Source organism: Corvus cornix, chromosome 11, assembly GCF_000738735.6.
Source record: "Corvus cornix cornix isolate S_Up_H32 chromosome 11, ASM73873v5, whole genome shotgun sequence".
Taxonomy (NCBI): Eukaryota; Metazoa; Chordata; class Aves; order Passeriformes; family Corvidae; genus Corvus; species Corvus cornix.
In genome coordinates, this window is record NC_046341.1 from 3,731,070 (window position 1) to 3,748,819 (window position 17,750).

Here is a 17,750-nt window from a genome sequence, read left to right on the forward strand (position 1 = left end):
GAGTAGAGTCCAGCCAGAGGTGTGGAGGTTGAGCCTCCCAAAGGCTTTGCAGCAGGAGCAGTGACCCTTGCTTTGTTTCTGCAGGTAAGAAGGTTGTACTGAAGGCAGAGGGGCTGTTCTGATTTACTCTTGCTGGAGGAAAAAAACATAACTGGGCTGAAGTGTGCAAAGTTACCAACTAACAGCAGCCTGCAGTCCAGAACGGATGGGGTGAGATGAGACACAGGAAGGTTGAAAGGGCAGCACGGAACTTCCCCCAGCTAAAAACCATTCAGCATTTTCTCTCTCTGTTAATGCTTCATTGCTTATGATTTAGCTTTGTGCTGTTTCAAACCTTCTCTCAAGGTACAAGGCACAGCATTAGTTTAGGGCAATGATCTCAGCTGAGACCAAAGGAGGTGACGCACGTTTGCTGTGGCTTTCAGGTAATGACCTTTTGCTCAATTACACCACAAGGTTCATGTAGGCTCTTTCATCCTCTATTTATTATGGACCACATGAAAAAACCCTTTAGTTTCAAAGTCTGATAAAGCCTCAGCAACAGCCAGAAGCTGAGGTGGGTCTCGGTGACAGAAAGCTGCTGGGGCTTGTATTCAAATGTTTCCTTCAACTGCTGCCCTCTCTTCCCAGCTTCCTCTATTCCAACAGGTATTAAAAAGCTCTTTTCAGAGAATTTCTACCTTTATGTGGCTCTGTCACTTTAGATAACTTCCTAGAAGATCTAAAAAACAACTCAGAGGACCTTCAGAAAGCCAACAGGCTTTAGCTTTATGCTGGAACAAGAATCCCCTGGTAAAGAGAGGTTTGTTCAGCCTGTTCTGCGTTGTTTGTGCAGTTCCTGTGTCTGTGTTCTCTCTAAGCTGAACTGATGCTGGTGGGTGGGGAGGGTGACCAGGTGAGGCAGAAAGGAAATGCAACAAAAATCCATGAGAGTTCCTGGCCACAGCCCAGCCTGGAGACATCTGGTTTTTGTTTGGCTGAAGGCAACCTCTGTAATGGAAATGGGGCTTTAGAAGGCAAATTATTGTTGTTGCCTAAATATTCAGCTGCTGCTTTCTTGTGTGATAAAAGGTTATTCTTGTGTGGTCAAACCACCCCTGGAATGTCCAAGGCCAGCTTGGATGGGGCCCCGAGTAACCTGGTGTGGTGGAAGGTGTCCCTGATCTTTAGATCATTCAAAAGATTGTTTTTAGGGTCCTTCCCAACCCAAACCACTCCCTGTGATTCTATTTACCTCTTTAAGCTCCCAATTCTCATTCTCAAACCACATCGTGGTGAGGTGAAGGCTTCAATTTCTCTCTTTCACTAAGAACACCCTGGGGTTTCTGATATCTAACACAGGTTATTCCATTCCTTTGCCAGTCTGGAGGTCATTTTATGGCCCTCCATTCCTGCAGTGAGGTCTACATCCAGACAGAAGGTAAAAGCCCATACATCCTTTATTTGAGCATTTCACAAATAAATTACAAGTTTCTTTGCAACCACGTCATAAATCAAAACGTTTATTTACACCTCAGAAACAGCAAGCGATTCAGCAACTAGGGCCCAAAGGAACGGTTGACTGGAAAAGTAGCTGAATTAAGCATCTTGAAAATCAAACAAAATATTTTTCTCCTTGCCTGAACTATTAAAAAAGAAAAAAACAATAATAAAAGAAAAATCTTGATGGTAACCTAAAGGGACAGAGAGTGTTATGGGGTAGATGTGGTTTTACAGGAGGGTTCTGGCTGAAATAGCAGCAACAACACAACTTGTTTGTGCTGAGTTCCCCATCACAGTCCCCCTGACACAGATTTATTCCTCAGTCCCAGTCCCAGGCAGGGGGTGTGTGCACATCCAAACACCCAGCCTGGCTCTAGACTGCATTCATCTCACCCCAAATTACAGAGTACAGTCACTTGCTGATGCAGAGGAGGAGTGTAATGTTCAAGGCTGGATGAAACTTTCCTGAGCAGCTATCCCACTGAAAGCTCAGGAATGAGGAATTCTGGCTCTAAACCCTTCCCTTTCCACTACTGGTGACCTGCTGATCCACAGACAACAAAAATATGAGTCAGTAAACAATGATGCATATCTTCAAATGATATAACTGTGGTACGAGGGGACAGCTCAAGGTGGCAGAAATACAACAGGAGAGTTGGGATAAGCCTAGGGTTTAGAGTGTGGGTTTTTTGCCTTTTTTAGTTGGCTTTAAAGCAGACTGGTTCAAAACATGTAGCCCATACTGTCCCTTATCTCGTGAATTCATCCCTAACTGGGGGAATTAAACTGCTTATTCCAAGTCCCCATGTTGTGCCAGTCTCCTTCCACCTGCATTTATATTATATATATATTTATATGTGTATATCTCTATATATCTACATATATACACACATAGCAGTTGTGCAACTAGAAACTTTCCACTCAGAGTGGGAGAGTGCATCCATTCCACTGGGACAAACCCAAACCAGCTCGTGTGTCCTGGTGTGAGGCAATAGAATGGGGCAGTCAGTGGGTTATGTGCTTTATGTAGGAAAGACTCAGCTATACCTGCTTTAAATAGAATGGTTATAATGATAATTACTAATGTACACCATGTTGCTTCTAAAGATTATAGAGCACAGAGCTAATGGAAAGAAAATAATTGCTACTTTATTTTTCTTGTTGTTAGCATTGGATGGGATCTCTCAGACAAGAGAGTTTCTAGAGATGCAATAAAGGCAAGACAGGAGCAGAGTTTTGCTTTAGACTTGGTGTTCTCAAGCCAATGTGACTTTAATATAATTATTCTTCTTTTAAATTAAATAAAACATTTTTAAACATATTCTGAAAGTAACTTAGCCTTTAGACCAAGTGAGGTAAAATTATTTCTGTACAGAATTCTGCTACAAGTGAATTAGTAACATTTGAGAAGAAAATTGGCAGCTTTCTCTGTATGTCAGACAAGAGGCCTTTGCAAATGAAAGACAAAAGTTGTCAGTATAATATATGTCTTTTTGTAGTGATAAGGCATTTCAGATAGAGCCCTACAAACTGCTTGTAAGTCCATAATTTAATAAATGAGGTTTGTATTGTAGTGATCCAAAAAAATTATTCTGTAAGAGACCAGGACAAATTATTTGGCCATTTCAAATAAAGGTTAAACCAAATTATTCTGGGAGCCTTAGAAGACACGTTCAGGTGGTCAGTGAAGGGCACGAGTCACCTGTGGGTGGCTCAGGTTCTCTGGATGTCACAAACCCCAGACTTCTGATAATGCGTAAGCACTCAGCAATCCTGTGACAAATCTTGCAGCTTTGCTGTTCACAGCAAAAAGCAATATGTGGGGAGGTTTAGATGAAAAATTTCATCTAAATATGATTAACTGAATCTCAGTTCTCGTGAAGGAGTTTCTGTTTGATTTACAGCAATGTACACATGGTGAGAACGGGGCTCAGGGAGTGTGTTACCCGTGTTCCACTCTTACCTAATTCTCCTCCACCCCCAGCAGGAAATGCAGCTCGTTTCCCTTTTTACTCTTCAGACCTACAGCTACCGAACAAAATGGACATTAATAAATGCACACAGGCATATTGGAAAAGCACACACGAGAAGCACAGATCAGGGTTCAGTTAGCAACACCAAGAACAAGACCTTTTTCTTGCTAATAAACCCCTGTCACTGATTGTTATTCCCAATTTTTGTTTCAACAGCAGATAGTCTTTCCAAGGGAAATGGTTTTTACCAACAAAAAAATTTTGTGCATGTTACAAAATGATAATCAACAAGTTCACTGCCTTTCTGACTCTAGACAGCATTTATGGATCTACAAACACAGACTGAAGTAAATGTTGGTGGGACTAGAACAGCTGGGTAGGAATAAGGGACATGCTATAAAAACAGCAAGCTTGGCTGAACAAATGTTAAACATAATCAACTATTAGGAAATAACACAACCAGTTTTGTAAATTTTCTGCTTTTTCATTATATTGTAGGAAAATGGATAAACCATTGTTGTTCCTTTGTTTCAGGAGATGGACAATGGATTGTTGAGTCAGAAATGACACCCTTTATTCAGGTAGGAGAACTCAGATTCTGCTGTGGTTCCTCACGTGTGTCACGCTCTGAACGTGCCACAATCTGTGTTAAATGGGGAGAAACATTAACATGGAAGCTTCATCTTCTCTTGGCATGGTCAGCTAGGACAGGGATCGGCTCCCTGCGGAGCCTGGGACACTTGGGAAAGGCTGGGAGGCTTTAATGTGTGAGAGCAGAAATAAAGGGAAAATGGGACTGGAGGGTTGGATGCACCTCAGGTCAGAGCTTCAGCCAGACTCTGATCCCTCTGCACATCAAAAAGTTGCAGTGGATCCAAGAAGAAAGGTCTTCTCCTTGGGCACAGGGTGGTTGGAAGAGTCTTCCCATTGTTGGTGTAGCTCCAGGCAGAAGAGTTTTTTCCTTGTTCCTCATTTTGGATGCCCTTGGAATGATTCGCCAAATGCTCTGTGAGCCTTGGTTTAAAGCAGGGAAGGGGAGATTTCTCTGGGACTCGATAGAAATGACCCTAAAGTCAAGGGGGTCTTTCCAGAGGTGGGCTTTGCTGGGTGGAGAGAGGAAAAAACCAAGTAGAAAAGAGTATTTGTGGGGGAGGGTAATATAATTTCTTTTATTCAAGATAGAGGTTTCGTAGCTCCAAGCACAGGGTGCAGAAAGTCTTTGGGTGCATTCATTGAACATACATGTTGGAATTCCAGAGGTGCCATACACTGGTTGAATTGTTCCTTTTGGAAAAAATTTGCTTGAAAACAATATATGTATATTTTTAAAAAAAGATGTGATTGTTGATGGCAAAGCAGCAGCACGTGGTCATTACAAGGTATGGGCAGGGAGAAAGAATGAGAAGCGTGCCCATGGTAATGTTTGGGATCAGGCACTTCCCTGCTGGGATGCCTGAAGCTGCCAAAGCCACTCCTGGTGTCCTTGGCCAGCTCCCACTGACCCTGAAGTGCCACTTTGGTGACACAGAGCGAGCAGCTCCTGCAGGGACCAGGGGGAGATTTTACTTGGTCAGGACTGCAGGAGTTAAGCTGGAAGAGAAAAACTGGTCTGAAGGCAGCTCATATCTTATCAAGTAATCTACAACGTTAGGAAAGCTCACAACACAAACTCATTTTTCCTCTGTCGCTGCTGTTATTACTCCTTTTGATTAAAAAAAAAAGGAAGAAAGAAAAAAAACCTGTTTCATATTTGGTACAATACAGGAAGTCAGAGAAAAAGCTATTGTACAGCAAATTTTAACCACCAACACACATTTAATACCTAGTGTAGCATTATGGGAAACTAAATCCATGTTTGGACTTTTTTTAATGTTTCCAAAAATCTTTACTATTGAAACATAGACGTGGTGTGGAAGATATGCTCATAATCTCACTGTAGTAAGGATGCCATAGAGTATGACCCATAAGTACTGTAAAAATGCTAACTAAGGAATGCAGCTGCAAAGTTCTATTGCATAAGGAAGCTTTCTTGTTTAAACTTTAAATAAGCAAGTTTATTAAAATATTCTAAGACACTTACCTTACCCTAGTTACTGGCAAGCTCTAATAAAAGCCACAGTCTGTCACTAGTATACTTTTTGTGTTAATTTTATAAAAATTTGGTGTGAGCTTTGATGGATCATTTACAGTTTATTAACAAGATGATCATCTTCATACAGTTAGAAGGAATTTTTTTTTTTGACCTTACATGCTCACAGAATAAAAAAGGATCCACATTCATAGAGAACAAACACCCTTTTTTCCCATGTCTGCAAACGAGTGTGGTAAGTTTACACACACAAAGAAATGCTCTTGTTACTCTTAACTGGAAACTGTGTGTACGTGTGTATGTATGTATATATATATACCCAAAACTATGGATTTGTGTGTTTGTGAGGGTATTTATAGAACAGGGCACCTGTGCTCCTCCTGGCACAGAGGCTGAGAGAGAGACCAGTGCTCTGGCAAACACTGAGCGTTGCTGTTTGACTCAGCTTCTCACCTGCAGAGCTCACTGACATTTTGTCACCTGCCCCAGCAAACGTTTCACCCCTTGAGCCCCTCAAATCAGGCTGAGCTGCACACGGATCACAGCTGGCTGCTCCTCCTGCATCCTCAACTCCCTCTGGGGCCCAAGAAGAGCAGTTCAGGTCAGGAACAAGCCCTGGGGACTTGCATTTCTTGTTTGCTGAACCTGAGGTACGAGAAGGGCCACGTCGGTGCCCTGGTTGGGGTGGGGTGGCCACGGGCTCGCTCCTCCTGGCCACGCTCTAAACGGCAAACACAGCAGGCTTAGCCATGGTGGTACAGCTACAATTCATCTGTGGCTGTATTATTCTGCTCCCTCCCTTTGCACACTCCAGATGAACATTTTATAAAAGCTAAACCTGTGGTATAACTCTTCTCTCTATATAAATATATATATATACATACACTCATACATATACAAATACTAACCCACAACAAAATATTTTCTGAACAGTTGAATAGCAACAAGTCAACAGATAGAAAAAAATGGAGTCAATCTGGTTTGTTTTTTTTTCTGCTCCCCCAAGGTTGGGTTTGGATGTCATGGTCTTTTAACATTCAGAGAAAATTTTGAGTAAACCTTGTGTCCTGCAGGAGGAATCCATGGGTAAAGGGAGGAGGGGTGGAGGCTGTCGAACACCAAGGTACAGTGGGACAGATTGAGTGAGGTTGCAAACTAAACTGGAGCAACTGAGGCTGAGGAGTGAAGAACAGTAATTGTAAACTGCAATCTTCAGATCTGACGGTTTTTCTCTTCTTCTCGTTGCCATGGCAACTCGGTAGGACAGCTTCAGATGGCAGGAATTCTTACAGACCTAAAGGATGGGAGATGGGGGTGAGTATTGCTATGCAAATCACAGCATCTTTTAACTATTTGGGTTTCTTTTCCCCCACTCAAGCAGCTGGCTGAGTGCACGTACACTGCCAGCAGTTAAATATCAATTACCTGGGTCCAGAAGCAATTGTTTGTGAATGCAGAAATCTCCTAGAGGAAACCCCCAAAATGTCAGTGGGGCAGTCAGAGACCTTTGTGGTGTAATTCTGGAAGATGTGGTGTGGAAATATGAGGATAAATCCTGAGCCAGGACCTGATCCCTGCCTTGGACACCTCCATCAGTTACATTTGTGCAGGAGAACAAGGAAATGCCAGTCCCTCCCTCCCCGCACACCCTGACAAGCAAAGAGCAAACAAACAATATTTTTTGAAAAATACCACTCTGATAGTGCCTTACAGCTTGTGAATAGAGCAGAGGATACAAGCCTGATGTATCATATCAATATTGTTACAGAAATATAAGACTGATGTGGGTTTTTTATTAAATGAAGTGAAGGTGGCACAACTTGAATTCTGGCTTAGATGGGAGAGATAATACCGAGGCAGTAAAGAAGTTAAGAAAGGAGAGTTTAAGAGCAAATCCAGCACTAGCTGTACCTCACACTCAGCCTGTAAAACCAGGGGGAGGACACATCAAAATTCACTCAGCAAAAGTTTGTCTAACATTTATTGCATCTGTGCACTTAAAAGATTGTAATATTGCAATATTGATAATTTTGTCACAACCACAGAAATGTAATGGTCAGTGTTAGGTGCTGGTTTGTGCCTTCTAAAAATTTTTAATGATCTGTTTGCCTTTTGGGGCAAGTCGAATTTAATGTAATTATTGATAAGGCTGTTTTACTTTATCTGTTTCTTTCTTCTTGTCATTTGAATTGATGTTAATATTGAATTCTGCAGCAATGCAGGCACCTGGATGGCAACACCTGCCTGGCCCCTTCCCTGCAGCACCTCACTTCTGGTAAACAAAGGTAAATAAAACAAATTAAGTGTAAGAAATCCACAAAGGGCCTGATGGATGGGGCTCACTGAAGTGAGAAATTTAACTGAGATTTCCAAATCTGGAATTGCTTGGCATGTGGATAAAATTTTAGCATGCTGCTTAAAGAAAAGGTCTGGCCACAAAATCAGGATCCAGACTCACATATAGGAGATTTATAGTCATGACTGCCAAAGTTTGGATATATCTGGATTAGGGATTCCAGCTAGAACTAAATTCTTGTAAACAACTTGATCTCCTGGGCAGTGAAGAGAGAGAATTTGAGGCTCTGATCTCACAGACCACCTGAAAAATAGCCTTTCCAGATCCCAACGAAGCTTAGTGTTATCGAAGGGCGTTTGTTTAATCCTGGCTCAAAGGAACTAATGCTGGCTCTGGGATTGACGAAGCTGCTCTGAATCCTGAGGAGATCCTTGGAGGTCTTCCTGCTAAGGACAGGCACTTGCACATGATGAATGCACAGCAGCTGTGGCACTGAGTTTCTGTACAATCCACAGGCTGAAACATCACCAGAGAAATCTGCCAGCTCAAAATTTATAAATATCCCACCAACTGGAGCAGCCAGTGAACTGCTCCACCAACAGCCTGTAAATAAAGGGCAGGGTCTGGTGATTTATGTGCACACCTGAAGAAAAGCTTGTATATTTTACATTATATTGACAGATGTAATGAATGTTTCTACCTTTTATACACGTTGCCTTTCCCGAGTAAATGGTGTACAAAAACTCGTTAGTTCAGCTTTAATTACGAATCTTTTCCCTTTGCTGTTTTTTGTCTGTTGAAGGCCAGTTTCTCTCACAATAAGCTCTTGATCCTCCCTGTTACCCCACCTGCCTCTGCAAGCACTGCCCCATTCCTTACTCTGTCACCTCCAATCCCTGCCTAGATTTTTTTCCACTGAAATTGCTTCTCAGCTTCATCTTTTCTGACCCAGCAGCTGCCTTTGATCCATTTCATCACATGCCTGAAAATCTGATGTTCCCTTGGCTCCTGGGACAGTCTCCTCCTATTATTTTACTATGATTTCTCTAATCACTTTTCCAGCCTGTCCTTCTGCCTCATTCCTCCAGTCCAGTGTTTTTAGGAAGCCTTTTTCCCCCCCACTTTGGTTTCTTCCCCTTCCCAGCAGCACCATCCATTCCTGCTCAGCAATCACACTGGTGCTGGCAGTTCTGCGACTTTACTCTCTTTTCCTGCTTTTCCATTTAGTCTAAAATGTCAGCCTCTGGCTCTGATACCTTTTGGATGTTTAGCTGACAGCTCTGCACAGCTACAACTCCACTCTTAAATCTTCCCCCTAAAGCACTCCCTTCTAGTCCTTTGATTGCTCAGGACAACACCATCATCCTGCCTCTTGTTCGAGCCTGAAAGCACAAACAAACCAGAGGAGGTTTTTGTCATGGAATCTCCTTTCGAGGTCTGTATATTTAGGCTATGTCAATCTAGAGGATTCTCTCTCACACATTGTCCCAAAGGGCTTTTATAGCCATTCAAACAGCTAAATCTCCTACCCAGGCTCTCAGTTAGGTTTGCAGCATCTCTTCTGAGCCCTTGACAAATTGAAGCTGCTGTGTGCTCATCTCCTGCCAGCCTTGTGCTGTACATAGCATTTTCCTGCTCTACCACTTTGACAAAATCTCTGTGGCTCCTTCTCTGCCTCCTTCTCCCTGCACATTTCTGGGTTATCCCTGCATGACCTGTTTTTCTTCTCATTCACAGCCCGTGGTGACAACTTCCCTGACGTGATTTCAAAGAAACCTGGGCACCTTCTGTAGAAAGCTGTGTCCCAACATCTGCCTCTGCTGACACTTCCACGAAACCCTTGGCACTGGCCAAGGGTGCCAAGACCACTCTGAATTCAACTAAACCTTGACTGAAGGTGTGTTAAAAGAATTATCTGATTCCAAGGACTGCCTGGAACCCATTAATGATGACTGACCCTTCTGCACAGGTGGATTATTAAAGGAGTAGCTTTTGCCTCTGAAAATCAGATCCAACATTCAAAATTATGCTCTGTAAAATTTCAGTAGCCAACCATCTTGGGTGAGTAAGAATATGCAAGATCAAATCTATCTTGGTTCTTTCTGTTGCACACAAAGTGGATTGGAAATTGCTTCTGTCCTACAGAGCATCAGTCTTTTAGTGCCTGTGGTTAATAACAGAGCATCAGTTTACAAATTTACTTTCTGCAAGGAGTCTGATACAGCCATGCAAGGTGTTAATTGGCCAAACATTCTGGCCAGTAACTCCCTTAACATAAAATCTACAGAAATCAAGGATAACCAAAGTACTGCCCAGAAAACTCAACCCTGAATGTGAAGAAGTCCACTGAAACCAACACAACTGCTCTGTTATAAACTCACTGGGGAGCTGTGAGCCTCTGGTCCTTATTTAAAACCTGTCTGTTCTCCCAGCTGGATTTCCAATGTTTATTAATGTTTCCTGTATAGGAATTGTAGTTTTCATGTTGGCTTTTCTTTTTCTTTATTGTACCCATAAAGAAGGAACAAATGAAAGTTCCAGAAATGCTCTCACAGAGCCAAATTTTTAGAGTCTACTTCTTATTTGAGCTCCAGCTCTAACCAGCTCACCTGGAGGATTCTGGTGTTTATCCACTCACTTCGAGGGGTTGCACTGGTTTTAAATTTTTTTTTTAACCCATTCTTATGTATTTTATAACACATATGATTTAAAGATGATTGCTGCTGGCAATAGGTCATAAAATATATTAGCATTTCAGGAACACTGTGAGCATTAAATGTGCAAATAACGCATGCATGGAGCACATTTGCTGATCAATGAGAACTATTTCCTTTAAGAACTTAATGCCCTGGTAAGCCTGTGCCTGGCAGGTTTAGATCTGCACACTAATGATAATTAGGCCTAGTAATTATTTTATTTTCTTTTTATCAGCTCTGTCTCCATATCTGGCCTCAGCACTCAAGAGTTATTACACGCCATGCGCTGGTTTAGATGAGATTTGACAGAAATTACCTACAACAAGTGAGTTGCTGCCCAAGGCACTCAAGCCACAAAGGTGTGGGGTGGGAATTTTTGCTCTTACCTGGTCCCTCCCACCTTTCCTCTTGGGAATCTGGGGATGCACCAGCAGCACCTATGTGAGCACAGCTACAGGGAACTTATTTCTCCAGAAATATCTCTCATTTGAGTCTCTAATGTGATCTTCACCAATTTTGAGAGACACATTCAGCCTCATTCCTGCTAAGATAACAGTGAGATAGTAGCGAAAAAGGCAGGGTTACTGCCATGTGTTTCTGAATTATTACATTCCTGGTCAATGGGCTCAGATGAGAAAGCACAGCAGGTTCTTATAAACAGCTGGTGGCTGTTGGCATCAGTGCTTTGGCATTGGAAGAGGATGTTTGCTTGTGCTGGTCAAGAAAACTGACAAACACTGTGGATTTTATCTGGATCTAAGGTACTAATAGCATTATTAATAATAATTATGCTATGGGGATATAGGTCTAAGTACCCAGTTCAGGGCAGGGAGACTCATGACTTAGAAACCTAAATGGAACAAAACCCCTCTTTCTACTCCAACCAAAGTCTATTGATGTTGACTGCATTTGGAAGAGTTGGTGTTGGTGGCCCAACTTTCCAGGGACAGCCCTGAACTGGGGTTTCAAAAGCTGATTTGGTTTGAAAAGGTGCAATCCACCCAATTCAGCCCAAGTGGTTCCTAATATTGGCTTCCTCAATGACTACAGCTCCCTTTCAGCCTTTTTCACAGTGGGCTAACTCCAGGTTTGCTCCTCTTGTTGATCTACACGACAGGAGAAAATGAAGGAAACAAAAGCACATCATTTAAGACAAAGATTTCATAATCTGCATTCCAGGAAAAAAGCAACTGGTAGGATGTAAATTCATTCCCTACGATTCAGGCTGCCAAGAGCTCTTATTCCAGCAGAACTCTTCCCATCAGCCAATTAGCAATGGTGTTTGCAGAACTTCTGATCTCAGAAAATGCTTTGGTGTTTCCCAGCTTTCCCTGCTGCAGCCTGAGCTTTCTCTGAATATATTTACGTATTAGTGACTCAATTCCCTGCTTATTTTAAAGAAACAGGTCTAAATTGAGTAATTAAAAGCCTTTGAAAGATGTGTTCCTTATGAGACCAAGCTCACCCTCTATTACACAGATTCTGCTTCTACATTGCAGTTAAAACCTCATAAAAATTAAAGGCATTTAAGTTTCACGCTGACCCTCTGTACAGGAATGAGCTTTACCCAAAATGCATTCATCCTTTAATTCCCATTAAAATAAGAGAGTTAACACAGCTGGAGTTTGGAGTTCAGCTCATGCATGCTCCATTTCTTTCAATTACCCTTTCATCAGAAATATTACATTAATCTGGCATAATTAAAAGTCTACATTACATCATGGACTTTATTGAAACCTCAGTAATGCTAAAGAGGTAACAAAAATGATAGAAGAGATCAGCACCGTGTTTCTGATTAGGCAGCTAATCAACATCCAGGTCCTTCTTTCCTGGATTTACCATCTAGGAAAGGTCATTAATTAGATGCATAGTTATTAGTTTAGCCTTGAACTTAGGAAAATAGAAATGATTTTCACGTGCATCACTGGGTGATTTGCCATGGGTAACTTTCAACACCAGAAGTTTCACAGTGTGAAACACTGTGCCTATAAATTCACCCTGTGCCTATAAATTATTATAAATTTCACCCCAAATCTCACTGAATTTGAAGGACTGTTTCCAGACAGGTCCCCTGTGTTTTCAATCCTGCTATTAAGAAATTTGGGGTTAATATCAGCCAGAGCAAACTGATGATCTCACTGGACATAACACCCTGGGCAAAAGTTTATAAGGACTACAAAAGTAAATGAGTTTATCCTGAAAATTTGCAGCTTATGACATCACACACAGTTTGTTTCCCATTTATGTGAGAAATTATTTCAAAGTTGTTAATGATAGGAAAAGCACCGTGTGCATTAGGGCTGTGTGTGAAATGAGTGTCTCATAATTCTCCTCAGAGCTTCGGTGGGCTCTCGTAAATCAGTGTCAGTGTTTAACTTCAGAAACTGAAATGCTGCCATGTGCTCTGCAATCAGCCCAAATTGGCAGGGCAGAGGGGAAATGTGCCAATCCCAACTCACCAGCTCTCATGGGGGAGACATTCCTGCTGCTGAAATCATTTCACCTGTGTGACACCAGCAGAAGATATGTCTCACACTGCTAATTTATCATAATTATATTTATTATAATATTTATTTCTGTATTTTATTATAAGGCTGCAGTGACAGATCCAAAGCAGGGCTGGTGGAACCCAAAGTGCTCTTCTGACCCTGGCAAGGGCACTGCTGAATCCTCGTTTGCGCCTCTCCTCTTCCCTGTCATGTCCCCATGTAATGAGCTGTTCTTAAGAAGTGCATAAAAGAAACACTCTCTGAAAGAAAAATTGCTCAGGTGAAGTAAAATTCCGACTCTCCTTGCTTAGAAATACAAGGCTGTGTGCTACCCAGCCCAGTGCTCCCCTAGGTTTATCAAATAAAACATCTTCTAATGTAATTCCTGTTCTCCAGGGCTATGAAGAATCTTAGTGGGAGGCAGGGTAGTTTTAGGGTAGAATGGCCAAGATGTAGTCCGTTACTATTTTTTTAAATTGATGTGAATTTCAGTTGGATACTTTCCCAAAGCAATGTTGGGAATAGGGAATAAATGCTTCCTTCATTTTCCAGTTCTGTTGAAATGAAACAATTGCAGAGGTGGCTGCCTACAGCCTTTGTGGATATTTTCCCATGCTCTAATCTGATAAATTGACCTGAATGGTTGAAAATATTCAACAAGTGAAATGAATAAGTACAGTTTTGCAATAGCAGCATTGAACAAGTCTGCTGATTTCTTCATATGGATGCTGAGAATGCAATGCATCAGCTGTAGCAGGGAGCCCACCTTTTAAAGGAGTGGAAACTGCTCAGGCAGTCAGATCTCCTCTCCCACAGCAGCACAGCACGGGTTACCATCAGTTTTAAATAAGTAGGACATGAACAGTCCAGACACATTCTGATCTGTAGGTATAGGCTAAACCCCTCTTGAAATCCTAAATTAATCATCTGAAGAAATTCTTATTGAGAAAGAATAAAAACTAGAGGAATGTATTATGCTTAGAAGCCACAGAAAAGGAAAAACCAAACTAGAAAATTGCCAGGGTTGGCTGTGTTGGTATCAACCTGCTCATTTCAAATTCTTTGAAAAACTACTCCTAAGCATGGCACTTACCTAAATACCAACCAATGCCATATCCCAATCAGTTATATGGATAAAGTAAGGCTTTAAGATGTAGTCTGAAATGCTCCAAACATCAGTGGCCCTTTAAATGGCTCTGTAAGTTTCCACTGGGTATTACAAAAGCAAAGGCAACACCATCAAACCTTTAGGCACAACAAATCTCCTCCTGATCTTTAATATCCCACCCAAATCTGAATAGAAAGCTGTTTACATTGAGCTATTTGGATGTTATAGAGTGAGGAAATATCCAAGGACAGACACAGTGAAAAGAAACAAATGTCCTATGGTGTATAGCGACCATTAATGGCAGAAAAAAATACTTCAACTGGTCATATAGTCAATGCTAGTTTTTAATCATAGGCCACTCCACAGCAGTTCTGATGATAACTATCTGAAATTCGATATTTATGTGGCTTTAAGAAGTTGTTCAGAAAAGAAACACAAAATATTATATATCAACAATTACTGTGAAGTACTGTTGAGAAAATGAAAACATAAAAGTGTTCACTTGAATTCACAACACTAAGTGGCCTATCAAACCAATCTCTTTAAATGTCCATTTCGTGCCTCCAGAATGACCACCAGGAATAATATTGCAGCTCTTAGGGAAGGAGCTGCATTTGCTGCTAACGTGGCTCCCTTTTGCATTCCAAACACACAGCTTCTGAACTGTCCTATTTGTTCACCTCTGCACTTCTGGAGCATGTTTGGACGGTTTCAAATGCGTGTAAAATGCCATTTCCCACATAATTGACTCAATAAAATGTAGTGTTATTAAACACATTTTAAATATGCTGATGTGCAATTTGGGGGCATTTCTATTTGTCTTGTCTCTCCGACCGGGTGTACAAACATCCTGTCTCCAATTATGGACATCCATATGGATTTCTGGGCCATTTCAAGCCCCATTAACTTTAGGTGGGCTCCCAAAGCCAACTGTACAATACATTGCAGGACTGAATAAACCTGCAGAGGAATCAGAAGAATGGACACAGCTCTGTGTTAACAAGGAAATTCAAATCAAGGCTGGCTTGAATTGAAGAAATCCATTAAACCCCAAGCCATCCTTTCTTTAATAATCAAACAAAATCGTTAAGGACACAAATAAAAATGGTGTATTTCTCATACAGGCATGGAAGAAAGCATCTATTTCAGTGATAATTAGCAGCAAAAATAATAATAATGTTAATGTGGGCCAAAGCATCTGTAACAAAGGTAAGGAGTGATAGTGGATATTGCTGCTGTTATTATTGGGTTTGGGAGGTGAGATTTACACCACTGGAACTCACTAAATATCAGCAATTTCAAATTACTTGGAGAGCATAATTTAGGTGATACTTTAGGTACCTACATGGTAATTCTCTAATGCACCAATCTAACTCAAATTAGAGCAGTGCAGAAAAACCCCCAGCCACCCCAATAAAGCACCTTTCATAGCAAAACACTCCCCATTTTGATGGTTTTTGTAATGCTAGCCAAAGTAGGGACGTTTCATTTCTCAGAAATGGGAAAATGGATCTGGCAAACTTCCTTACTCTTGTTAATTAAACTGATCTTTTTTTTTAAACTTATTTTTAAATAACACTACTCTGAAAAGTAGAAAATTGTTGTAGAAGATTAAAAAGCACTAAGACAACCTAAAATGCTAAAAAAACCAAACCCAAACCCAACAAACAAAGAAACAAACAAGAAGTATTTGGTTTAGCAAATTCACCTACTGGGAACCCTTCCTCTGATGGTTCCTCTTCAAAACTGTATGGAACAAGGATGAACTTTTTCTTTTTTTCTTGGGAAAACCCAAAAATTTTACTGTAAAAACTGAATTTTTGAGTCCTGAAGTAAAAAAAAGCAACTTGACTGTTTCAAACTAAGCCAAGTAACTCAAAATAAAGGCTGAAAAGTGGGAATGTGCAGGTAACAAATCTGTGCTGGTAATGAAAAGAGCAGTGACCTTAAAGGTCTGTTCCATTTGAAACCTGCTCTGATTTGTCTTGTTCTGGTGCCATTCAGGAATGCATTGTTTCACTTTTCAGCCATTTGATGTTCCTGCACAAATAACACGGGGTAAACAAGAGATTCAGGGGCTGCTGTTGCTTTGAAAAATGAGCTGGGTGAGAGGTAACGCTGCAGGATTAACTCTGCCTGTCCAGGTTCATGGAAATTCAAACCCACCAGTTTAATATAATTCGATTTGTTTTGTGGTAGTGGTTTAATAACAAATACATCATTTTCAAGGGGGAAAAAACCCCCCAACCTGTGTTTTCTCTATTGGCCCTGTAGCTGCATTCCTCAAATCAGAAAAAAACAATATAGTGAGGGACAGCCAGCTCTAAATAGGAAAAGTTTGTGGAAGTTAATAGGAAATTAAATTCAGGGGTATCTCTAAGGCTTCTTTGCAATCGCAGCACAGACATCTGTGCAAGTCTCTGTTTTTCAAACACACCTGAGGCCTTTCACCCTGACTTTCACAAATTAATTGCAATGTAGAGACCTCCAGCTTATTTAATTTCTTTATGGCAGCATTTCCCCTGTAGTCTGGCACCTCACTTTCTGTTCAGAATAATGGAACATTTTATTTATTTCAGTTCAAGTCAACTTACAGCTTTGTAGTCCACTGGCCAGGTGAACAAAGAAAGCTTCTTATCCATGGTTGATCGTCAAAAAAGATAAAAAATTGGGGTTTTTTTCAGTGTGAGTATTCGAATCCCAGTCTCTTTATAGCAAGGAAATTTAAGTAAAATATTCCTGACATGACTATTGTGCCTTTGGTTGTTCTTTTATTCCCTTCATTCCACGCTTTTGAATCTAACGTGGCCTTTAATGTCAGTAGAATATAAAAGAAGATATGAAATGCAATTACCATTCTATGATTATGCAATTAAGTGAAATAGTTATTATAAAATCAAAAGCCCAGAATTCAAATACTCCTTTAAATACCAATAATAATATAAATAATTTGTAATAGATCTAAAGCCTTGTTCTGCTAGCCAGAGTGGCTCTTTCTCAGTCTCCTGCAGGGCCTGGGGGAGATTTTGTTGCTGACTTTGTTATGGCAATATGAACAAATTCGGTTTTGGCTTGTTTCACTTTGCCTCCATTTCCATCCCTCATCCTTATGGAATGTTGGAGCTTCTCTCTCACTTAAAACACTCAGGAGCCTTCCAGAGGGAGCCTGTTTATAATTCTGGTGGTGTTGAGCACGTCCCTTTGGTTCCATTAATTCTGAACAGAGCTGTTTTAGCTTGGAAACACAAGATGACTGAGACAATGCAGCACTCAGGGACACCATGGACAACCTCAGAGCCAGCACCAGACACGCTCCTGACAGATTTTCACTTTCCCCTGCTCACTCCCTTCCTCAAGTAACTGATTCCTGTAGTCCCCCTCCCAGACAAGTATCCCAGCTTGTTTTTTCCATTTTTTTTCCTCAATCTGAACTACTAAATTCTGAATTATATCTGAACTTTTCCTTGCCTCATCTCCAGTAATGGCAAGGAAAAGCTGGCAGAGGACAAAAAGCCACCACATGAAGTCTCATCTTAAACATGGGGTCTGCATTAATGACAAGTGACAGGATTCTTTCCAATATTTGTCACCATTACCTATTGTAACTTTGGAAACTC

General features: G+C 41.1%; 1 protein-coding gene across 1 annotated transcript in view; it reads right to left on the reverse strand.

Annotated features, from left to right (window-relative positions):
* Positions 1–1,421: 1,421 nt before the first annotated feature.
* Positions 1,422–17,750, reverse strand: part of CDH13 (cadherin 13) — a 447,757-nt gene continuing 431,428 nt past the window's right edge. The window contains exon 14 of the mRNA XM_010403504.4: positions 1,422–6,838. Coding sequence (XP_010401806.1) covers positions 6,831–6,838 — 8 coding nt within the window. The 3' untranslated portion in view covers positions 1,422–6,830. The remainder of the gene's footprint in view (positions 6,839–17,750) is intronic.